This window comes from Eleutherodactylus coqui, chromosome 2 (assembly GCF_035609145.1).
Source record: "Eleutherodactylus coqui strain aEleCoq1 chromosome 2, aEleCoq1.hap1, whole genome shotgun sequence".
Lineage (NCBI taxonomy): Eukaryota > Metazoa > Chordata > Amphibia > Anura > Eleutherodactylidae > Eleutherodactylus > Eleutherodactylus coqui.
This window is the reverse complement of record NC_089838.1, coordinates 43,868,068-43,892,725: the sequence shown is the minus strand read 5'-3', so window position 1 is coordinate 43,892,725 and position 24,658 is coordinate 43,868,068. Positions and strand designations below refer to the sequence as shown.

Here is a 24,658-nt window from a genome sequence, read left to right as displayed (position 1 = left end):
TTAGCTTTAACGGACCCTATCTCCTCTTTAAGGCGGCATTCCCACGAACGTATATCGGCTCGGTTTTCACGCCGAGCCGATATACGTTGGCCTCATCTGCAGGGGGGGGGGGGGGAGGATGGAAGAGCCAGGAGCAGGAACTGAGCTCCCGCCCCCTCTCTGCCTCCTCTCCACCCCTCTGCACTATTTGCAATGGGGAGAGGCGGAATGGGGGCGGGGCTAATTCCCAGAACTTAACCCCGCCCCTGTTCTGCCTCCTCTCATTGCAAATAGTGCAGAGGGGTGGAGAGGAGGCAGAGAGGGGCGGGAGCTGAGTTCCTGCTCCTGGGCTCTTCCAGCCTCCCCCCCCTGCACATGAGGACAACGTATATCGGCTCGGCGTGAAAACCGAGCCGATATACGTTCGTGTGAACGCACCCTCAAACTGTCGTTTAAGTGATCTTTGAGTGATCATCGCTCCGTGTAAATGGGCCTTTATATTTTCCACCTTAGCTATGAAAGCCCCTGATGTTAAACGTTATTTTCACGTAGCGAGTTTGGACAAAATCAAACTTTGGGAGACATAATCGTCAAATAAAAGGTGAGTGACAATTGAGTCCACCGTCTTAGGAGCCCCTCCGACTTCTCTTGTTGGGGTTAGATCTCCCCCTTTATCGTCTCACTCCTTACCCAGTTTGCTAATCTCGGTCCATGTCTGGCAGCATTATGTTTCCCCATCAGTATTTCTGGTTCTTCTGCTACTTTTTTTATCCTCTATCATCACAGACTTTGACTTTGGAGCGCGGGAATCTCTGGGCATAAGGAAAATTGGCGATTCATGTGAAAATAATTCTTTATTGCACTTTGTAAGTAGCATGTTCTTGTCTTTCTAAGATTGCAGCATGCTCTTCGATCCCTAGATGTTCATAAACCTACTTCTCCCATGCCTGCTTTTAGTTTTCTTTTCTTTGCCAGCTCGGGTACAAGTAATGTATTGTAAAACTCTTATAAATAAGAGAGAAAATATACAGATTCTGTCATTTTTTTACCGCATTAATCATGCAACATAAATGTCATGATACATTTTTCTCTGCAGGCCGGTACCATTATGATGATACCGACATTTTTTCTTTTATGTTTTTCTACTTTTGCACAATAAAAGTTCTTTTGGGAAAAAATTTTTTACATTGTTGCATTCAAAGCCTCATAACTTTTTTATTTTTCCATGCATGGAGCTCTATGAGGGCCGGTTATTGTTGCAATGAGCTGTAGTTTTTATTGATACCATTTTGCGATTTTTTGGCAGGTAAAATTAACAAAATAAGCATTTTGCATCCGTTTCTTAAGGGTTTTTTTAACCTTTTTTTTGCTGCGCATCGTTTGCACGAGGCCTAGCCTGATAGACTGCCTGTCAGATCGTCGTATAATGTAAGGCCATGGCATTACATTATACTGCAGGAGAGATCAAAGCATCATAAGTTCTTGTTCCCTCTGCAGGCTAAAATAAAAAAGTAAAAATTAAGTGTAAAAAAGTTTTACTAATTATTAAAAAAAATTAATAAAAGTGAAAAAAAAAACCTTTGCCATATTTATAATAAAATATTCTAAATAATAAAACAAAAATACATATTTGATATTGCTGCAGCCGTAAAAGTCCGATCTATCAAAGTAACAAATTATTTACCCCGAACGATAAACATTGCCAGAAAAAAAAGAAATAAAGAACGCCAGAATTGCGCTTTTTTGGTCACCCCGTCTCCAAGAAAAAACAATAAAAAGCGATCAAAAAGTCGTGTGCACTCTAAAAATGGTACCAACGGAAACTACAGGACGTCCAACACAAAATGAGATGTCGTACAACTATACCGACGGCGGGAATTCTTACAGCGAGGTGCGAGCCGTGCCCCTGCAGTGACCACCGCTGCTCACCTTCTCCTGGCGTCTCGCTCTGCACAGGCTGTCGCAAGCTGTGCATGCGCAGACCAGAGCCGGCGCGTCACTGGTGACATTTCTGTGCGGGCCTCTGCGAGGCTCACACAGAAATAGGACATGCCACGATTTGTTTACTGCACGAGTTTTCACACAGTCAAATCGCGGCTGTTTGCATAGGATTACATTATCTGATGCAATCCTATGACAGCGGATATTCTGCTGGAAATCCCACCGTGAAATTTCTGCCCGTGTGCATTTGGCCTAGTACAGAAAAAAACTAAACTATAGAAGTTTGGTATGGTAGTAATCGTACCAACCTATAGAATAAAGTTATCATGGTTTTTTCTTGCAGTTTGTGCGCTGTAGAAACAGGACGCACAGAAAGATGGTGGAATTTAGTTTTTTTTTCCATTTCTCCACGAAGAATCTTTTTAAAGTTTTTCAGTACATTATATGGTACACTAAATAGCACCACTGAAAAATCCAACTCGTCTTGCAGAAAACAACAGCGACATAGATGGATAAATAAAGGAGTTACCAGGAGGAAAAAACAAAAATGCAAAAAAAAAGGGCTGTGTCATTAAGGGGTTAAAGGGTTTGCCTATAGTTATAACAGCATGGCTGCTTTCTTCCAAACACTGTGCTACCCTTGTCCATAGGGTTGTGCACAGTTCTGCTGCTCAGCTCCATTGAAGTGAACCAGAACTGAGCTGCAATACCAGACACAACTCACAGACAAGGGTGGCGCTGTCTTTGGAGGGCAGTAGCCATGTTTTATAACCCCTGTAATACGTGCCAAATCTTGCATCGCATTAGAACTCATTGTAATAATCATTACAGGTAATAACATTTCCGAACCTTGGCCACTAGATGGCGCCCGCACATAAGCCGGCTGTAAACGCGACTCTTAGCTGTTGCCATGACGACACTACCATAAATATGCTGCTGGTTGAGCAGAGAGGCCCCAGCCCGGAAGTAGTTGTTTTGTTCCCTCCTCCCAGACAGAAGATGGCCGGGGAGTCGGTGCAGCAGTACCAGAGCTTCTGCGAGAGCGACAAGCAGTGGCAGGTCCGGCGGGAGTTCCTGCTGAGGAACATGCAGCACTTCCAGGGCGATAATGAAATGGACAGACTGCTCGCCCTCTCCATGGTCTGGGCCAACCACGTGTTCATGGGCTGCAGGTAGGCGAGAGGGGCTGTTGTTCTCTGTTATCAGGCTGATTGCAATCCATGGCCGGCGTCTGCTGTTGGGTTCTGCAGCAAACCCCGCCCGTAGCACGCAGTGGGAACGCGCTTCTCCTACCCAACAAACGTAAATCAATAGCGATTTTTTTTTTTTTTTTTCCCCCCTTCCTGCTCACGGAGGAAACATGGCTGCCTGCTCTGAGTAGATTCTGCACAAATGGCTTCCATTGAACTCAATGAAGGCCGTCTGACAATTAACATTGCGGATTCTTTGTCATTGCCTAGAGATGGCGTAGGAAAAGCCGTACTGCCGTACTGCGCAGGTCTGATGGTTCACCTGCCGGACCATCCACAGAAAAGATGAGCAGACCGCGGGGGCCGATTGTGGGCCGGGATCCGACCCGGTTGTGTGCAGCCGGCCTGAAGCACCATAAACCAATGTCCCAGTTAGACGGGATGACGGTTGTCTAAACGAGCGCTGGGGGCACCGCCAGGTTGGTAGCGCCTGTTTTCGTTTTGTTTTGTTTTTTTTACACCCGTCCGTTGGCGCGGCTGTCAGGCTGAGGGATCGTTTTTTGCGGGCTGAGTTGCATTTTTTTTAAACGTAAAAAAAACTTAAAGTGGAGATACATAGCAAAAAAAAAATTAAACTCCGCCATCTTTGGGGGGGGAAGAGGTGATTTTATGCTGCGCTCACTCTATCGTACGGCTCCGTGCCTGCGCACACGCTTCTCCCATAGGCTTGTACAGGAAAGCGTGCGCTCAAGGAAGGGTCAGATTCTCCGGCACGGTGCCATCTTCGGAGGGTGGCAGCAATGCATCACCCGGCTCCCTATCACAGCACCATAACTTAGTTTAGGGTGCCGCAGGGATGTGCCCGGTTCCCTCTAAAGGGGGTTGTCACGTGTCCTATTAGGTCATAGAGGGGGTCTCTGCCTCTGTGCCCCCGTGGCCCCCGTGTGTTGGATACTGGACTTTCCCTTGGATTGCTGGTCTGTAACGCTACCCATCTGGCGGGCCTTGCCCTGCATGAACAGCTTATATGGGCCCCATACCTCGCTCGTCTGTGCAGGTAGCCAGATAGTCTTTTTTTTTTTTTTTTTTTCGCTGTTTTTCCTCACTCTGGGTGTTTTCTGGGTCCCTGGCACATCTGTGAAAATGCACGCATGCTTGATTGATTTTTGTCTTCAAGCTGTTCTTCCAGACTTCTATAGGGGGGAAAAAGTTTTCTAAAGCCTTAAAAAATCTGTGACTAAGGCCTTTCAATGACTGCTTGGGCAATGGGTAGGTGTTCAGGGTCTGGGCATATGGGTAGGTGTTCAGGGTCTGGGCATATGGGTAGGTGGTGTTAAGGGTCTGGGCATATGGGTAGGTGGTGTTCAGGGTCTGGGCATATGGGTAGGTGTTCAGGGTCTGGGCATCTACCAGGGATGGAAATAGTAGAACTTTTAGCATTAGCTTAATTTTCACACTGGGTTTTGCCCCAAATGACATGATGGCTTTTTCTTCTCAGATACAGTGAAGAGCTCTTGGAAAGGGTTCAGGATATGGCAGAAGGGATCGAAGTAGAAGACGCACCGCAGTTTACCACAAGAGATGAAATTATGAAACGGGTAGGTTACCTGGTTACTCTGGTACAATGTCTTCATGTCAAACTTAAAGGGGTTGTCTGGGACCCTTACTATTGATCTATCCTATTAATGGGCCACCAATATTTGGTCAGCTGGGGCCTGCCTTCTGTGATCCCCACCAATCAGCTGTCAGTAGATAGTGCTGTCCATATTGCAGTGGCTCAGGTTGGTACTGCAGGCGTCGCTCCTATTAAATTTCAACCAGGCTGCTGTAGTGTCAACAGAGCTATCTGCTTCCAGCCCAGCGAACAGCCGATCCGTGGGGATCCCGAGCAGCGGGCCCTTGCTGAAGAACCATGGATCATCAATAATAAGGCCGGGCTCACACAAGCGTACGTTTATTGTGTGCGCACATAATATGCTGTGAATGGAGTCAATGAAAGTGCGTTCATTTACATTGGTTCATTCACATTTGCGTATATTCATTGTGTATAATAGGACATGCTGTGGTTTTTTTATGAACCTATCTTGCCGCATATTACGTGCGATGGAGCCGTATTGTTTTGTATGAAAACGCAGTAAGCGCCCAACTACATGATGTATGTGCCGTGGTTTATATGTGTATTCATAGGAAACAATACAAGGGGAGCCAGGAAGCCGGTGCGTGGGATGCACAGACATAAGTGATCACAATCGCAGTGATGTGCAGCTCCACACGCCAGCAAAACTTTGCGTTTTTTTTTTTTTGTACCCAGCGTTATTACCGTACACTCACCCGCCTGAACAGCCCTGGACAGACTTTTATGCCAAAACTTGCCTTGGTTGCTGATATTTGGATTCAGTGTTGTCTCTTCCTTTCTTACAGACTCGTTGACTTCTGGCGGGACGTTCATCACATCTGGATTTCCGAGGATCCTCTGTCTGCTTATCTGTAGCCCTCAACGAAAACATGATCGCAGGCAATGTGGTTATTCCCGTTTTATAACTGCGGTGTACCGTTACGTGACGCAGGAGATCGCGCCATTTTTAGATGAATGTTTTACGATTTTTCTTTTTTGTACTTTTAATTTGAAAGCTTTTTAAAGTTCCATCGAAGCCTTGTGTATGAATTGTAGCGAGATGCTGCTGCTTGTGTGTGAGGTGTACAACCAAATCAGAGAAAGGGATTGAGTAAATAAACCACCTTTGTAAAGCCGTGCTGCTCTCTCGTGCCCGTGGGATTCTTCTTGTAGCGATGCCATCCTGTCGGCGGTTTCTGATGTGCATAAAAAGTAATCTTCATCCTGAACATTTAGGCCTCGTGTCCGCAGGCAACATTGAATTGTGGATGATCTGCAGTTCACTATGCTCATAGACATTCATTACGCAGTAATTAAACACCTGCAGGAGTTATTTTATCCCGCATGTGCGGATCACACAGAAAATAAGCTAAAAATATTAGTCTTTAAAAAAAACATTTTTTAAAACTACAAATAGTTTTTTCCTTTTCGCTGTACTATGTACATTTGGTATTGTAGTAACTGTACTGACCCCTAACAAATTTTTCCCCCAGTCGTCTCCACGACAGCACCAACTGAGATTGCCTCCTCCTGGTAGGACAGGAACATACTGAGAGGTTAAAAGCTCCCCCCCTTCCCCACTTTCCTCAGTGTCTTCCTGTCCTGCCAGGAGGCAGGATCGCTGAGAGGAGCTGGTGGAGAAGCCAGCGAAAGTATACAGGCGGATCGGAAGGCAGTGGCTCACCCTGTCATCCCTTCACAGCCAGACGACTCCCGGGACGCCACATCAGGGTGGTAACCCCCGGGCCAGGTTCCTCCTGCGGCGGCCCATGGGGGGTTCAAAGCGGGAGCCTCAGTCCCCCTCGTCCTCCGGCAGAAATTACAGCGCGGCGCTCCAGGAAGCCCTTTGACGGCAGGGGGCGGGGCGCCGCATCTCACGTCCAGCGCGATGACGTCATCGCGTCTGCATTAGGAGCGGAGGGGGTGGGGCTTAGCGCAGGAGCGCGAAATTCAAATAGGAACCTGAGAGAAGCCAGAACACCAGCACTACAGGTCGCAGGGTGTCTGCAGCACTGGTATAAAGATGAGTGCTCCAGCCCCAGAGACAGCTGAAACCTCAGCCTCAGCGGCCGTAAGTAGCCAGTGCGGCAAAAATACAATGCAAATATCCAGTATGTTGTAGATGGAGAAATTGCATGTTTACCCGCAAAAATGCTTTGTTTGTCAGGGGGATAAAAAAGACATCCCCCCCCAGAACAAAACTGCGAAAATGCGGGACGAGACTGCCAGCCACGTACCAGAGGCCTCTATGCAAGGCATGCGTGGCTAGGCTAGTCAGAGAGGAATCGGGGGGGATTCCTGGATGACGTTAGGAAGCTGGTGAAGGAGGAGGTGCGATCAGCTCTAACGTCACTGCCGGCACCGCCAGCAAAACGCCAGAAAAAGGCGTATGTTCCCGAGGAGCCTTCTGATTCCGAGAATTCCATCGGATCAGAGCAAGAGGAACAGGCGGCCGAGGAGTCCTCAGAGGAGGAGGACTACAGGAAATATTTGTTCCATCAAGACGAGTTGACGGAACTAATAAAATCAGTCAGGGCTACATTAAAAATGGAACAGCCCCGAGAGCCGCGGACTCTACAGGATGAAATGTTCAGTGGACTTGGGGAGAGGCGTAAACATATCTTCCCGGTCCACAAAAACATCTCTAAAATAATTCAGAGAGAGTGGAGTAGACCAGATGCAGGTTCCTTCTCCGCTCGAGGCGTAAAAAGGAGATACCCCTTGGAAGAGGAAGCTTGCGCAAGCTGGGACGAAATTCCTAAAGTAGACGTCCCGGTGGCCAAGGTAGCCAAGAGGACGACTCTTCCCTTTGAGGATGCCGCACAGCTAAAAGACCCCATGGATCGCAAGGCAGAGGGACTCCTAAAGAAATCATGGGAGGCAGCGGCAAACATCCTTAGGCCAGGGATCGCAGCCACTTGCGTGGCGCGGACCCTGGGGGTATGGTTAGAGCAGTTGGAACTACACCTGACCAACAAAACACCAAGAGATCAGATCCTTAACTCCCTTCCCATCTTGCGCATGGCAACTAACTTCCTAGCGGACGCCGCGGCCGAGACCGTCAAGCTCTCAGCAAAGGCCACAGCCCGCTCTAACTCAGCCAGAAGGGTGTTATGGCTGAGATCATGGTCAGGCGACCTGGCCTCGAAAAACAAATTGTGTGCCCTCCCATTCTACGGCCAATTTCTATTCGGACCGGACCTAGACAAAATTCTAGAAAAGGCGGCCGACAGGAAAAAAGGGTTCCCTGAGGAAAAGCCACAGAGAGCGAAGACCTTTTCCCGGGCCCCAATGCAGCAGCCCGAGGCCTACCGCGGCAAGGGCAAGACAGGCCGCTGGAGTTACCCCAAGGGGGGCAGAGGAAGGAATATCCTCTTCAACCCCCGCCATGGGGAGCCGAAGCAGAGACCCTGACGCCATCCCCGTAGGGGCAAGGCTGGGGAGCTTTGCGGATCAATGGGCCGCAATCTGCGGGGGCCCATGGATCCCAAAAATCCTACAGCACGGATACCGGATAGAGCTAGTGTCCATCCCCAGAAGGAAATTTATTACCACGCGAGCCCCAAAAAAACAGCTACATTTACTAAGGCAAAGCGTGCACGACTTGCAACGGTTAAACGCAATATCTCCCGTACCGCGAAACGAGGAAACCCAGGGCTATTATTCCAGGCTCTTTCTAGTAAAAAAAACACGGAGGGAAACACCGGACGATAATAAATCTGCAAGGCCTGAACACCTGCGTCCCATACAGGAGATTCAAAATGGAAACCATCTCCTCGACAATAAAGTTGATCCCCAGAGGAGCCTACATGGCGTCCATCGACCTAAAGGACGCTTATTTTCACATCCCGATCCACAAAGATTCTCAGAAATACCTGCGGTTCGCAGTGGACATGGGCAGAAGAATAGAGCACCACCAATTCAGATGCCTGCCCTTCGGGATATCCTCAGCCCCCAGAATCTTTACCAAGATTATGGCGGAGGTAGCCGCCTACTTGAGAGAAAAATCGATCCTAGTAGTACCCTACCTGGACGATGTTCTATTAATAGCAGAGTCCAAAAAACTCCTAACAAAACACCTGGAGACAGTGCTGGAACTTCTCCAATCGTTGGGATGGATTATAAACTGGGAAAAATCCAGCCTAGATCCCGACAAGCAGAAGACGTTTCTGGGAATAACTCTCGACTCAGAATCGCAATGCTCCTACCTACCCGAGGAGAGAATACAAAAAATCCGCAGAATAGTCAAAACTTTCCTACGAAGACGATTCTGCACAACTCGGGAGGCAATGTCTCTCCTAGGGAGCTTGACATCATGCATCCCAGGAGTAGCATGGGCCCAGGCCCACACCAGAGCCCTGCAGGCCGTAGTCCTATCCTCGTGGGACAAAAGGCAGTCCTTGTTAGGGGCAAGGATGTACATCCCAAACAGGGCAAAAACATCCCTGCGTTGGTGGACATCCCCAGAGAACCTGCGGAGAGGGGTTCACTGGCTACAAAACCCAGCCATCCACATCACAACAGACGCAAGTGCTTGTGGATGGGGAGCGCATGTGGGGAACCAATTCTTTCAGGGTCCCTGGCCTCAGAGGATAAAAGAACAGTCCTCAAATTTCAGAGAACTACAGGCAGTTTGGCAGGTTCTACAGCAGTTGGGCAACTCGCTACAGAACCAACACATAAAAATACTGTCAGACAATGTCACCGCGGTCGCTCACATACGACACCAGGGGGGCACAAGATCTCCCCCACTGCAAAGCATCGCACAGAAAATCTTTCACTGGGCGGAGGGCCGGATCCTCTCGATCACGGCAACCCACTTGAAGGGTACACTAAACGAAAAAGCAGACTTCCTCAGCAGGAAGCAAATAGACCCAGGAGAGTGGTCCCTCCCCCCAGAGGCATTCAGAATCCTAACCAACCGGTGGGGGACCCCACAGTTGGACCTCTTCGCAACCAGGGAGAACACAAAAGTAGGCAACTTTTTCTCCCTCCGGCCAGGAGATCGCCCGATAGCGGTAGACGCCCTAGGCCAGGACTGGGGTCAAGGACTGGCTTACGCCTTTCCTCCCATACCACTAATTCCCAGGGTCTTACAGCACTTCAGAACCCAGGGATGCACGCTAATCCTGGTGACCCCCTTCTGGCCGAAAAGAAGCTGGTTCGGTCTTCTGACAACACTGAGCGTCCAGGACCCAGTCACCTTCCCTACCTGGACAGATCTTCTATCGCAGGGGCCACTGAACCACCCCGGCCTAGACAAACTCCATTTAACGGCATGGCTCTTGAAGAATCCTCGCTAAGAAAGAAAGGATTCTCAGAGAAAGTAGTAGAAACCCTAATGTCCAGTAGGAAAAAGACGACCCACCTGATCTACCAGAAGGTCTGGAGAAGGTTTTCCTCATGGAGACAGGGAAGGGATCGCGGGGATTCTATCCCCGACACTCCGCTAATCTTAGAATTCCTGCAGGAGGGCTTAGAGATGGGCCTCTCCCCGAGCACCCTAAAAGTCCAAGTTTCAGCCCTTAGCGCCATCTGCGACACAAAATTCGCAGACGACAGATGGGTCCACAGGTTCCTAACAGCAGCAGCTAGACTACGCCCTAGGCCCATAAACCTGTTCCCAGACTGGAACCTTAATTGGGTTCTAGGGGCCATGGCAGCGGTACCATTCGAACCGATCGAGGCGCTACCTATAAGAATGCTTACAATCAAGACCATCTTCCTAGTAGCCATCACCTCCGCAAGACGGGTTAGCGAACTACAGGCCTTGTCCATCCGCCACCCGTTCATGAAAATCGCAGACACCAAACTAATATTTAAAACAGACCCGGCCTTTATGCCAAAAGTAGTGTCAGATTTTCATAGGTCCCAGGATATAATAATCCCCTCATTCTTCAGTAACCCAAAAAACGAGGAGGAAAGAACCCTAAGTTGCCTGGACGTTAGGAGAGCAGTCCTAACCTACATAGATACAACGAGCCACTGGAGGCGGGACGACAACTTGTTCGTCCAGTTCAGTGGCCCAAATAAGGGTAGCAAAGCAGCAAAAAGGTCCATAGCCAGGTGGATCCGCCTGGCCATCATAGAATCCTATAAGGCCCTCGGGAAGGAGATCCCGTTAGCTCTTAAAGCCCATTCCACAAGGGCAGTAGCGTCCTCATGGGCCGAACACAGTTCAGCCTCGGTCAAGCAAATTTGCAAGGCCGCAGTCTGGAAAAAAAACCCACACGTTCACTAAACACTATAGGGTAAAAGTGCAGAAGGACGAGGACATGGCCTTTGGCCGTAAAGTCCTCTCGGCAGCGATCCCACCCTAATAAACTTTAGTTGGTACGTCTCAGTTGGTGCTGTCGTGGAGACGACTGGGGGAAAAAGTGGATTATACCCACCTGATAATCGGGTTTCCAGTAGTCTCCACGACAGCACCCGTACCTTTCCCGCCCTATAAAAGTAAAATAATAAATGTAAAAATAAAAAAACCCCGGTTAGGGGAAGAAATTTAAGTTTAGCTCCTGCCCCGGCAATTCGTTAGAATCCACTGAGGGAAGGGGGGGAGCTTTTAACCTCTCAGTATGTTCCTGTCCTACCAGAAGGAGGCAATCTCAGTTGGTGCTGTCGTGGAGACTACTGGAAACCCGATTATCAGGTGGGTATAATCCACTTTATCGTGTAATTTTTGTTGCAGTGTGTGCGCCGTAGAAACAAGACGCACTCAAAGATGGAGACTTTTTTTTTTTTTTTCCATTTCATTCCACTTATGTACTGAAAGCTTTTTAAAAATTCTATCACTGTTCCCCCACTCCAGTCCCCAGGGACCCCCAGCAGGTCATGTTTTCAGGATGTCCTCAGTATTGCACAGGTGATGTAATTATTGTCGGCGCCTCAGACATTGCCACAGGTGTTCTTACTATAGGATATCCTGAAAACATGACCTGTTGGTGGTCCCTGAGGACTGGAGTTGGGGACCCCTGCATTATATGGTACAATATATAGCACCATTGAAAAATACAACTCATCCTGCAAAAAAACCAAGCCCTCATACAGCGACGTCACTGGATAAATAAAAGTTACGATTTTTTTAAAGGGGGAAGGAAAAAACAAAAAATAGAAGAAAAAAAAGCTGTCATGAAGGGGTTAACAGATATACTGATACAGAATACAAGGGCAGATATAGACAACACTTCCCTTAGAACGCAGATGGGTAAATCAGTGTGGCTTTAAGTGCTAGGTGACCCCAATGTGTCTGGGCCAGTGTGGTTCACTTTTGAGGTGCAAAGCAACCTGCTGGGCTGAATGGTATGTGACATCAATGGGTTGTAAGCCTGAGGGGTGCGCTACATGTATTTGTGGGACTGATACACTCTTATATGCCTGATCTATGTGTAAGTACAATACGGAGAGTGCATTGCCATGCACAAGGTACCTCCGGATAAGGTTGGCAAGATTGTACTTCTATTGGTGGTCACAGCTGGGTGGAATTGCATCTGCAAGCTGGTACCCATTATTTGGTGATGTACCAAGCCAATATTGCAAAGGCACATAGGTATTAGAATAACAGATACCCCCATGTAAAAAAAAAACTAAAAAAAAAAAACTTACTGTATTCACTGAGGGGGGTCAGGAGTATTTTGACCCCACAGTTTCTTTTCAGGAGTTAATGCAATTTAGAGGAAAAATATTTCATATTTTTGCAAATGTCATTTTAAAGCCAAGGTTTTTATAATGCACATGAAAATGAGGATTTACACCCTAAAGTGGATACCCATGTTTGGCCTGTGTTCATAAACATACCCGTTATGGTCCTAATGTCTGTATGCACAACGGGGCCCAAACGAAAGGAGCAGCCGGTGGCTTTTAAAAAATAAAAATAAAAAAATTTAGCTTGAAGGTCTTTTAGCCCCATTGCCCATTTGTAGAATTCTTGAGAGGCAACAATAGAGAACCCCCCACAAATCACCCTCATCTAGGGGTGTACTGCGTATTTTGACCCCACCCTTGTGGAATGAATCTACGCAAAGCAGAAGGAAAACTACGATAATTTTTTTTAACAAGTCATTTTAAATTTTTTTTTGGTTACAGCACACATGTGAATGAAGACATGTAGCCCAAAATGGATCCCCCTGTTTGTCCTGTGTTCAGAACTATAACAATTGTGGCTCCAATTTACTTATAGGCCACATGGCTCGGCCTACAATGGAGGGAACACCCGTTGGATTTCATTGTACACCTGTACAGGCCCAATTGCTCACTTGTAGAGAAAAAAAAAATGGACTCCCTAAAAATAATCCCCACTGCCCTCTTTTTTTTGGCATTCCCTAAATCTTAGATAAAAATAATGTAAACTGTGTGGTATGTCCAAAGACCAGGGTGATTGCAGAGGCCCGGTTGGGATGGGCACATGGGGCAATAAAATCAGGTATCCCTCCTCCCATGCTTTTTTTGGGTGGTATTTCTTGATCTCAGCAGCAGGGATGGGGTACAGAAAGTACCGTGTTTCCCTGAAAATAAGACAGTGTCTTATATTAATTTTTGTTCAAAAAAGGTTTAACTTTTTTACATGTATAGCTGCCTGGACACTATTTTAATTGACCTTTTTAATTAACTTAGCAGGGCTTAATTTTGGAGTAGGGCTTATATTTCAAGCATCCTCAAAAAGCCTGAAAAATCATTTTGCATCCTCAAAAATTCTGGAAAATCATGCTATGTCTTATTTTCAGGGAAACAGGGTAGCGCTCATTGAGGCTTTGTATGCTTGGTGAGGTGCGGCGTTCTCACACAGAAGGCGTTCAAGCTGCTCCTGGAATTGCAGGAAGGCGAGCATTTCTGGGGCTTCTTGTAAACTACAGCTTACAGGTAGCGGTCTGAATAACTGCACATAACTGCGTACTCTCTCACAAGCGGTCATGTGCAGTACCTTTTTTTTTCTGTTTAACTTTCAACGCTGATGCCCATACACAATGTAGTTACATATGGGCTGCAGGCATGTCCGTGACCATGGAGCACAACAGCTCTATGTTGCAGATATTAGATTGATCTGCGTAATGTCAAGGACCAACCGCATGTGGAATCCACAATCCCCATCTTGTCATGTGAGATCGGCCTAAATAGGTCGCTACCTTTTTATCACGTGGCCACTCAATGAGGCCTCCAGCCACTCGGCTACCTTTGGTAGCCAGGATCAAGTAGATTTAAAATTTCCCAGGTACTCCTGCGCATGTGTCCGGCCTTTTGCTGGCAGGCGCATGCACAGAAGCCAGGGAAGGTGCATGCTGGAGAATTGCATCGGTGTTCAAAGGCGGAGGCCTCCAGTAAGTCATTTCATCTCCTCTCACTGATCGCACCGGTGAGGAGATTAAACTTCAACTTTTTTTTCTTTTACGTGATTACCATTATCCATTGGATAACAGCGATCATGTGACTGCTCAGTGGCCCTAGCTCACTACTCCAGGCTCTTGGCTACCTTTAGGAGCAAGGAGATTTTAAGTTTCCCAGGTCCTCCCAGCTTTTATACTCGCATATCGGAGCCCCAGGCCCCCCGATAGCACCTGACAGCAGGGATCTGTCTCTCACACAGACCCCAGGGCTTTAATCCCCAGGCTTGTGTGTTTTTTTTTTTTTTTTTAACACGGCTCTGGCGATTAAATCACAGGACGTAAAAACACATATGGGCAGTCACTAAGGGGTTAAAGGGGATCTCCACTAGTCCTGCCATGATTGATCCAATACTTAAGATATGCTGGCCTCTAATTAGCCTTGATGCTGAATAGAGTCATCTGGGATGAGAATAGTTGAATAGCCTTTCAAGCTACAGATTGTCAACTTATAAGGATCCTCCAATAGATAAAAACACACAAAGAAAGACACCCGGAAACTGTTGATTATTTAACTCTATTGTGAGTAATTTAACAGCTTACCTTAAAATATTAAAAAAGAAAAATGAGAAAACAAGTCTGCGAGTGCTCTCCTATAAAAAGGGCCACAAAACTGAAGCATTCGGATCTCTTAAGGAAAAGAAAGTGCACCAATTTACAAAATGTGTATTTGCATGAAAACTCCATGCCGACATCATACAGTAAACTTGGGGTGATACAAACAGGATATATTACAAATGTAGCAATAACTTATTCTCAAACCATGCACAACATGCAATAAAAAATACACTAAGATACACAAGCTTTTACACTTTCCAAACAGGTATAACGGGGCAGGAGGGCCAGGAGGTTCGTCTGTCGGCAACTTATGCAAATCTTTAAAACTTGAGGCGTTTGTAATAGTTCAATTCTGTCTCTTATGATGGTAAGATGGACACAAAGAAGAGCTTAGGAATCGTTCCAACTCTGCTCCACGATAGCCGATACCCTCTTTTCATATTCGCGTTTGTTTTCCTGATAAAGTTGTGCTGCCTGACTGTTTGCAGGACTGTTGGGATTTGGTTCATCAAGTAGAGACTGAAGAGAAAGAAGAAAAAGGTGGATAAACGGACAGAAAGAATGCAGACAATTACAGTTTACACAATAGGCTAATATGTGGCATCTACTGTCATCCTGATGGACTATACCTCTGAATTAAACACATCGCACCGCATTCACCTGAAACACTCTGTGCTGCAGGGACTAGATCACTGCTGAAAACATAAATAGGTTGTCCTATGTACGGGAAGGTCACAGCAGAATTATGTGACAGAGCCACATTAAAGAAGGATCTACTAAGGGAGGACAAATTACTTCAGGAGATACCGTGTTTACCCCAAAAATAAGTCCTACCCTAATTGAGTTGGGGTTTGAAACAAACCCTACCCTGAAAATAAGACTTAGCCACACTACATAAAGGGGGAAAAAAAAAAAATACTTACCTCGCAGGCGCCATCCGGTCCCTCACGCCGCTCTGCGGAGTAACAGTAGCTTGCTTGCAGTCCTCAGAAGCCAACAGGTCACCACTTCCTGGTAACAGTTTATAAACCCCACCTCCAAGAAGCGATGGCTGCAATTGGTTCATCGAGTGCTGCATTGATTGGTTTTCGAGCACTGCGGCTGAGCCAATCAGAGCCATGTCTTCCTATAGGCAGGGTTTACAAACTCAGATACCAGGAAGCAATGTTCTATCAGCCAATGCAAGCAAGCTGCTGGAACTCCGCAGACCATCAAGGGGGACTCCGACTATGCTAGGCAAGTAGCAGACACTATTTTTTTTTTTTTAAACCGCGGCGTGGTAGAACGCTCGCATTGATTTCAATCGTAGCCTCAGACATGTGCTCAAACACGATTTTCGGGCACGGTCTGTACTATTTTTTCTAGGCATTTAGCACACCTCATCAATGACAGGGTGTGCTAAGGCCGCCGTCAGAGGCAGAAACACTCCCTCTGAAAGCGAAAGTAGAATTGCAGCACTTAGTCACTGTTATAAGACATCCCTCAAAGAAAAAAAAAAAGACCCTAGTTCCTCTTTTAAAGCAAAAATTTATATAAAGACAAGTTCTTATTTTTGGGGAAACAGTAGTGCCCCTGTGATTCCACAAGTAGTATGTCATGTGTGACTATATCCTTGTTACAACTCCCATATGGAAAGAAGGAACCATCACATCCTGCGCTTGCTCACAGTTGTCTGCAGCGAGGCCATGACCCATGGAACAGTAGTAGTTTAAAGCTTTTCTCCAGAATTAGAAAAGTATGGCTGCTCTCTTCCAGAAATGGCAACACCCCTGTCCACAGGTCGTGCACGGTATTGCAGCTCAGCCCCATTCACTTCGCTGGAGATGAGCTCTAATACCAGACACAACCCATGGACAGGGGTGAAGGTTTCTGGGACAGAGCAGCTAGGTTTTTCCAATCCTGAACAACCCTTGGAGTGAAAAATAAGGATAGAAGCCCACAGCTGCAGCACCATCCTAGAAAGGTGCCAGCATGCTGCCACAACAAGCGTTATAGCCACTAGATCAATCTCCCAACACTACTGGATGGATTCCTATTAGAAAAGATCAGGCTTGCAGGAAATATACTTCAAGGGGTTCTCCCACAGCTGTCGATGACCTATCCTCGGGATAGATCATCAATAGCAGATCAGTGGGGTCCACCACTCCGGACCCCCAGCTGGTCACGGTGTGTATGGAGCGGTCTTTCTGCTGTAAGCAGACAGCACCGTACATTGCACAGTGACTACAGCTGGTATTGCATGAGGAGTCCCATTTACTCTAGTGACCCGGGGGCACAGCTGATCACCAGGGATCCCGACAGTCAGATCCACGACAATCTGCTATGACTTACGAGGATAGGTCGTTAGTAAAAGAACTGCTGTAAGTCCGATTTGCTGGAAGCATATCCTAAAACTAGGATGATAAACTAAGATTGACCTTCATGTTGAACATATATGAGCTACATGATGAAGGAAACACATCTCGGCTTGTAGAGCCCTGCAGAATCTTACCTGAATTGATGTTAATATGGAAGAAACATCGTAAGTTGGGCTCCAGCGATTCTGAAGGATGTCTAAACATATGCTTCCATCAGCATAAACTGCGGGGGAAAAAAAAAAAAAAAAGCTGTTTTTAATCAAATTTAAACACTTAAGAAATGAGGTCTGAGAAATATGCACACACCTAAGAGATAGGTACTACTAAAAGCAAAGGAGTAGGACCTTAACCTATTTCTGGGCAACTTGCAAGCTATTTAAGAGCGTTTTCAGAACCAACATTTGACACCTGACCACAGGATAGGCGATAAGCGTCTGATTGGTGGACCCCTCACTGAAAGGCAAGAGTCCCGAATGTCCGTTTCCTCCTCGCTTCACCCCTCCGCCCACATTGGGGTGGAGCTCGAACGAAGCAGTGGCCGAGCATGGGTGCCACCATGGGACTATATCCTGATACTCGTCAGCAGTCCCACCATGGAGTAGCAGCGCACATTCCAGCTCCTCCTCACCCCATGGTGCAGTAAGCAGGAAGGGGGACACTGAACCCCCAGTGTTGTAATCAGTGGGAATCCCAGTAGCAGAATAGATAATAAATGATAGGCGATTCTAAATGGATATATGTGATAAATCTTGGTTCCCTTTAAATGTCCCCTACAAGCAACATAAAAAGTTTACATTTTAGAGCCATATCAACGTGCATACAGACGGTTCAGACTTGTTTACTAGAGATGAGCAAGTATACTCGCTAAAGGCAATTGCTCGAGCGAGCATTGCCTTTAGAGAGTATCTCCCTGCTCGAGTCGGAAGGTTCAGGTGCCAGCAGGGGGCAGGGAGCTGCAGGGGAGAGCGGGGCGGAACGGAGGGGAGATCTCTCTCTCCCTCTCTGCCCCCCCGCTCCCTCCTGCTGACGACTGCCGCTACTCACCGCTCCCCCACGCCGGCACCCGAACCTTCCGACTCGAGCGGGGAGATACTCGCTAAAGGCAATGCTCGCTCAAGCAATTGCCTTTAGTGAGTATACTCGCTCATCTCTATTGTTAACCCATGTGATCATTAATGGAGGGGTCCTCAAAATGTTATGAGAAAAAAAAAAGGCATCTCTAGCATGTTTCAGTTCCATAACAGATTGGAAACCAGAGGAGGGTAGTAGTGGCCAAATGTGGTGCTCAAAGATATAGCATAAAACATAACAAGGTTATGACACTCACCATTAGGATGAAACATTTTTGAGACAAATCTAACAGTTGGAGGTTTATTTGGATATTCTTCTGAAAATTCTATCACAAGTTTAAATGTACCTAGAGAAAAACAAGAAGAAATAGAAAAACAATCACTGAACTGTACCGCAGGGGAGATTCCATACACATCAGCTCGTGTTCGGGCAAAGACACCTTTATTCTTCAAGATGGAAGTTTTGGGGGATGCAGCAATAGATCAGGGTGCGCCAAAGAATCCGGCATTCACAGAAGCCAATGTATTTGTTGTTCATTTTACTTCTAGATTTTGTTCATTAACACTTATGGACTGATTGGGGTGAAGAACCAGCAATAGATACATTACAATGGAAGCTCAATGCAGTTCTGGGCACCCCAGTAAAAAATAAACAAAGATAGAAACTGGGGGATGCTTAGAGGAGAGCTACCAAGATGGTGAGCGGTCTGCAAATCATGTCCTATGGAGAACGGTTAAAGGATCTGGGAATGTTTAGCTTGCATAAGAGAAGGCTGAGAGGAGACTTAATAGCTGTCTACAAATATCTGAAGGGTTGTCACAGTGCAGAGGGATCAGCCCTATTCTCATCTGCACAAGGAAAGACTAGAAGCAATGGCATGAAACTGAAAGGGAGGAGACACAGATTAGATATTAGACAGAGAGGGGGATCAATGAGTGGAACAGGTTACCACGGGAGGTGGGGAGTTCTCCTTCAATGGAAGTGTTCAAACAAAGGCTGGACAAATATCTGTGTGGGATGACTTAGTGAATCCTGCACTGAGAAGGGGGTTGGACACAATGACCCCGGAGGTCCCTTCCAACTCTATTGTGAATAGGGATGTGTGATTTTTTTTGCAGATGCCACAAGTTTTGTACCAAGATGGGTGAATCTGCCTCCAAATCAGCATTATTGTGGAGAGCTGCCCATAAACTAGATATTCCCCTGCAGACTGGTAGAGCCAGCTTATTTTAACATCTCCTACTCACACCCCTTACATAGGTGTTGGCTGAACAAGACAGTTGACCACCATTTCTTATTCTCCCCTCCATACAAGTTCTGCTCCACCGAGCGGTCAGTGTGTTTTCAATGTGCGGAAGGGAAAAAGCCGCTTCCCGCCACTTTTGGCATTGGATCATCTCTCGCAGAAACAAAGGACTGGACATCCTGAACTCAAACATGCCCGATCTTTCCTTCTCCCAATATCTGTCAGGAGACGTGCAAGACTGTTCACTGATCCTGCTAAAAACTGGTATTTTGCAGGCATTTACTAAATGTGCATGGGGTACCTGTACTCATAAATAGGAGTTTGCAAAAATCTTTGCAAATAAGGATGATGGAACAATACCTCGGCAGCACCACCTATTGGATGGCAGCATTCCTTCAAATCAATGCAAGACTCTTTAGCAAGACTGTAAAACAATGATTGGTTTCCTATTACCATACACAGACAGCTGTTTCAGGGCGTTTGTCCTTCATCTCCTCACTCACTTTTCAGGTGTCTTCTCACACCCTTTCTGGGTGCTCTCCTTGGGGAGAGACAATGCCATCCTCCAACCCACTCACCCCCTAGGTGTCTGCACACACTTTTTGGGTGCTCTCTTTAAGGAGAGAAGACACCCCTATTGACCCACGTCAGGCCAGAAACCTACTGCACACTGAGGGGCAAACACCCCGAAACAGCTGTCTGTGTATGGTTTTTAGGCTTGGTTTCCTATTCGCAATCATTGTTTTACAGACTTGTTAAAGAGTCCTACATTGATTTGAAGGAATGCTGCCATCCAATAGGTGGCGCTGTAGAGGTATTGTTCCATCTTCCTTGTTTGCATAAATTACCCAGAGGAGTGTGCATGGCCTTATAAATCCCCTCACTCACTTCTCAGGTGTCTTCTCACACCACTTCTGGATGCTCTCCTTGGTGCCATCCCCTGACCCACTCACCTCCTAGGTGTCTCCACACACTTTTTGGTTGCTCTCCTTAAGGAGAGACGACACCCCTCTTGATTTAAATAAATAAATAAAATCTATGCACATGCGACAGAAGTAACCTTATATAATCGTGTAAAACCAATTTTCAGTCACATGACTGAGGCTACAGGGGCATGCACATTGTAGGCCCAATACTGTTATTCCTTTAGGCTGCAGCCTAGTTTGGCACTTGAAGGAGTTTTCCAGGAGTTTTACTATTGAGGACCACCCTGGACCATTGCACTGCTGACAGAGCCGTCTGCTTCCAGCTCTGTCCATATTGACGGCGGACCTGGCAAACCGCTGATCAGCGGGGATCCCAAATGGCGCCCGCCAATCAACTATTGATGCCCTATCCTAATAGCAGGACTCTGGCTGTCCGGTACGGCCCCATGATGATCGGGTACAGCTCCTGTGCCTGCGTGATTTACAGGCGGTACCATTAGGTCAAGTTGCAGGAATGACATCATTCCCATGACTTAGTAGTTAGGGGTAATAGGACAGGAAGCCATTAGAAAAACTGTACTCCGGCGGTATCAGGGTTATTACACTTGTTTCTCTTACAGTTTATAGATTGAGCCAAATGTCTGCGTTCTTGACAATACTTTATGTGGTTATTAGGATAGCAGACCCATGCCATAACGCTACAATACATAGAAACTTACCATCCTCAAACGGTGTTCCTTCTGGCCTGCAAGACAACAAGACGCCCGTTTAGTTGCACGATCCGTACTAAGATGCAAGCAGCGCTTGGTAGAATATAGTCTGAATCTTACTAGTAAAAAAGTAGTCGCACCGTTGCCTTTAGTCTTTATTAAACATATTAGTAATTACTAGGAAATTATAGTACCAGTGTTTCTGGGGGCGCAATGCGCCTCACAGCTCTGCTACATGCACGTCACACTCCCAGCTCTGCTACATACATTGCTCACCCCATACAACAAGGATCAGCAGCAGCACAGCACTGGAGATGAAGGACCTGTGATGACGTCACCGTCATACTCTGCCCCTGATCACATGACGGTGACGCTCATCCCAAGTGACTTACATGCTCCGTCTCTGATCACACGATGGTGACGTCATCAAAAGGTCCTGCATCCTTGTGCAGATTACGGGCGGACTACAAATCCCCTGCGGCCTCAGTTGGTATTGAAAACTAATGAACATCTAGCCGGACAGTAGCCATGTGCGTAGAGGATCTGATGATGTCACTGTCATGTGATCAGGGGCAGAGCATGTAAGTCCCTCACAAACCCACTCACAGACGGACGGGTCGTCGTTAGTAGTTTGATTCTACTTTTTGTGTGTCTAGAACGCTTCCACAATCACAGACCACACACAGTAGTAGTCCAGCGCTTCCCTTTCATCCGTCTGATGCGGCCCACCAACGTACATGCAACAGGTGAGCGATTAGTAGGGGAGCCAAGTTACTGGATGGTAACGGAGTATTCACAAAGTGGCTGAGCACCACAGCTCCATGGTCACATTATGTTATGTCCTCCACTGCAGATATCGAGACATACCCAAATATAACGGCATTCCAGACCATAATGTTGTTCTCAGACGGGGCTCCACTCACTCCAACCGGGGGGTCTTCTTGTAGCCTGTTTATAGAGCAGAAATATATTGCGTCACATACACCGCCACAAGACATTCATGTATACATTATATCACATATTACACTCCACATGGGGCGTACGGGGGGAGTGCGAGAGACATGAATATTCACATGAGCAATTTTTTCCACTCACAGCGATGCTGCGAGGATTTAAAAAAAAAAACAAATCGCAGCAGGCTCCATCTTTGGCGCTCGCCCGTTGTCTTCAATGGGACCCTAAAAGACCTCGTATCGCGCTCGCGGACCGTGTGGACTGAGGTTGGCACTAAAATCAATGGGATCCACTTGCAGTCCTCTGATGGCCGTCAAATGCGTATCTCAAGATCACAACTTCACAGAAGTGATGTGAGGCGGTTTTGAATGTGGGGTTGGGGGACATGGGGGGGGCGCGCACTTACTCACTGCTAGGTAACTTTAACCCCTTAAGGACCGGACACTTTAGGGATTTTACCCATGCGGTGGTTTACTATTTTTTATTCTTCAGCTACAAAAGTTCTTGCTGCTTCCCCCCGCCCCGACATACATCGTAATTTTTTTTTTTTTTTTACTGACTTTTCCCCGTTTTGCTGGGGCTGTCAAGCTAAAAAAAATTTTTTTTTAGGTTTTAACGATTGGTAGATTTATGCTAAAATACAGTTTGGGAACGGGTTCCTCATTTTGATACATGATTTGCATAGTTTGGGTTACAGGGCACAGGGGACGGTTTGGGTCATTTTATTCTGTAGTTTTGCCCTCTCCATCCCCCATGGGATCCATAGGAGCCCCAGTTACAGGAGCCGGGCATTTACTACGCTTGGTCCAGAAGGGGTTAATGTTACAGCCGCTTGATATAACAGCAGCCTCACAACTGTGATATATGCTATTATACAAGCTTTAGGCCTTGTGCCCGCAGCGGGATCCGCCCTGCCCGCGGCCGAGTGCCCTGCGTACCTGTCCGGGGCTTCTTTTTTCTCTACTGCGGATGTGTACGGAAGCGCCGGCCGGCGCACATGTACAGGATCGTTCCCCCCCCCCCCCCCCCCCCAACTCCTGCTTTCCCGCTGAATCCGTGGCCGTCGGCAGTGTTAATCGTGGCGGGCCGCGGATCGGACAGTTTCCATTGACTTTGACGGAAGCCGTCTGTGAGGGTACAGCACTGAAATGGCGCACGCTGCGATTTGGTTTCCGCATATCAAATCCACATGCTATAATCCAGCTGCGGGCGCCCATGCTTCCCTACGGGCCGCTTGAGCTGCAGATTGTCCGCACGGGTGACGCCAACCCCCCCGCAGCAGATTTCGCAATTCGACTCCGCCGCGGACGCTGGGCCTAACACTCAGCGACGGACTCTTGGTCACCATGATAACAGTATATTAGCGGGAGGTAAGTGCGCCTTTTGGTACCTCCCTGGCCTCCGATAGAGGGCTGTCTGGGTGATTGGTGGCAGAGGGGGTGTGGCACACAAATCCATTCCATGGTTGTGCCGCTCTTGTTTACCCAACAGGGATATGACTGGTGGCATCAGGGGGTGTAGAAGCCCCCGTGGCGGGTCTATGGGACGTCGTTAAGGCTTCCGCCGCGCTCCGTAGGTTTACTTCATGTAGTTTTGGCCAGCAGGGGGCTTACTGTACTTTGGCGCACACAAGTCATTTTTCACGACTGCACACGGAAAAAAAATAACCGCATAGCGCCGTTCTCAGCCGCCAACACGGCCAGGGAGTTTAAGGAGTTAATGAGTTCTTGCCCAGCGCAAAAGGAAGTAGAGCGTGCGACTTTATGTCCCGACAGACGCGCACCCGGCGGAGTCAATAGGTTCTATAAAGTTTTCATGCGTCGGTGCGACCCTGGGCCTAAGGGGTTAATACAGTGAGGGCATGCTGGGTGCTGTAGTGCGCCAACAGCTGGAGAGCCCAGGTTAGTGCGCGCTGCACTCGGTAGGCCGGGGAGTTGGAGGGTCCCGCCTGCCGCCGGCACTCACCTCTTGAAGTCCCTCATGAGCCTCCTTCTGGCCGGGGTGGACATGGCCTTCGCACAGACGAGGGAGCGCGGAGCCCGGGCCCGGCCGCTCTCAGCCCTGCTACAAACAAGCTGGATGACGTCTCACAGCGCCCCAAAAAGGGCAGAACAGAACGTTCCACGGAGCGCACCACTCGCTCTACAATACAGGGGTGTGCCGGGTTCTCACTGCTTCTACACGGCCAGGGGAAGCGCAGATGATAACGTGAAGAGATCAAACTGAATTCCGTAATTCTGCGCGTTCCAAGGGAGTTTCCTTCATATAAAACATTGGCGTCCAACTACTACCGCCTCCCCCCGTTAGAAGACATGGAACATTCCAAGAGTGACAACCGAAAAGTTCCTGGAGAAAGGTTGCGTCAGATCACGTGACCGGTGACGCTGTGTGTACAGTGTGTGTCAGAGAGCAGGGAGGGGTCACTGCAGACAGGGGGCGCTGTGTGTACAGTGTGTGTCAGAGAGCAGGGAGGGGTCACTGCAGACAGGGGGCGCTGTGTGTACAGTGTGTGTCAGAGAGCAGGGAGGGGTCACTGCAGACAGGGGGCGCTGTGTACAGTGTGTGTCAGAGAGCAGGGAGAGGTCACTGCAGACAGGGGGCGCTGTGTACAGTGTGTGTCAGAGAGCAGGGAGGGGTCACTGCAGACAGGGGGCGCTGTGTACAGTGTGTCAGAGAGCAGGGAGGGGTCACTGCAGACAGGGGGCGCTGTGTACAGTGTGTGTCAGAGCAAGATGGG

The 24,658-nt window shown here is 47.7% G+C and overlaps 2 protein-coding genes across 2 annotated transcripts; one reads left to right on the top strand and one right to left on the bottom strand.

Moving 5' to 3' along the window:
- The first annotated feature begins 2,891 nt into the window (after positions 1-2,891).
- CDKN2AIPNL (CDKN2A interacting protein N-terminal like) lies at positions 2,892-5,863 on the top strand. The gene is made up of 3 exons (XM_066590708.1): positions 2,892-3,092; positions 4,609-4,708; positions 5,532-5,863. The coding sequence occupies exons 1-3, from the start codon at positions 2,920-2,922 to the stop codon at positions 5,538-5,540; spliced, it is 282 nt and encodes a 93-aa protein (XP_066446805.1). The 5' UTR covers positions 2,892-2,919; the 3' UTR covers positions 5,541-5,863.
- An 8,739-nt stretch (positions 5,864-14,602) lies between these two features.
- UBE2B (ubiquitin conjugating enzyme E2 B) lies at positions 14,603-24,197 on the bottom strand. The gene is made up of 6 exons (XM_066590707.1): positions 23,887-24,197; positions 21,835-21,915; positions 20,977-21,002; positions 18,342-18,431; positions 17,149-17,237; positions 14,603-15,176 (listed from the first exon to the last, which is right to left on the bottom strand). Exons 1-6 carry the CDS (start codon positions 23,928-23,930, stop codon positions 15,048-15,050), a joined length of 459 nt encoding a protein of 152 aa, XP_066446804.1. The 5' UTR covers positions 23,931-24,197; the 3' UTR covers positions 14,603-15,047.
- Positions 24,198-24,658: the final 461 nt, after the last annotated feature.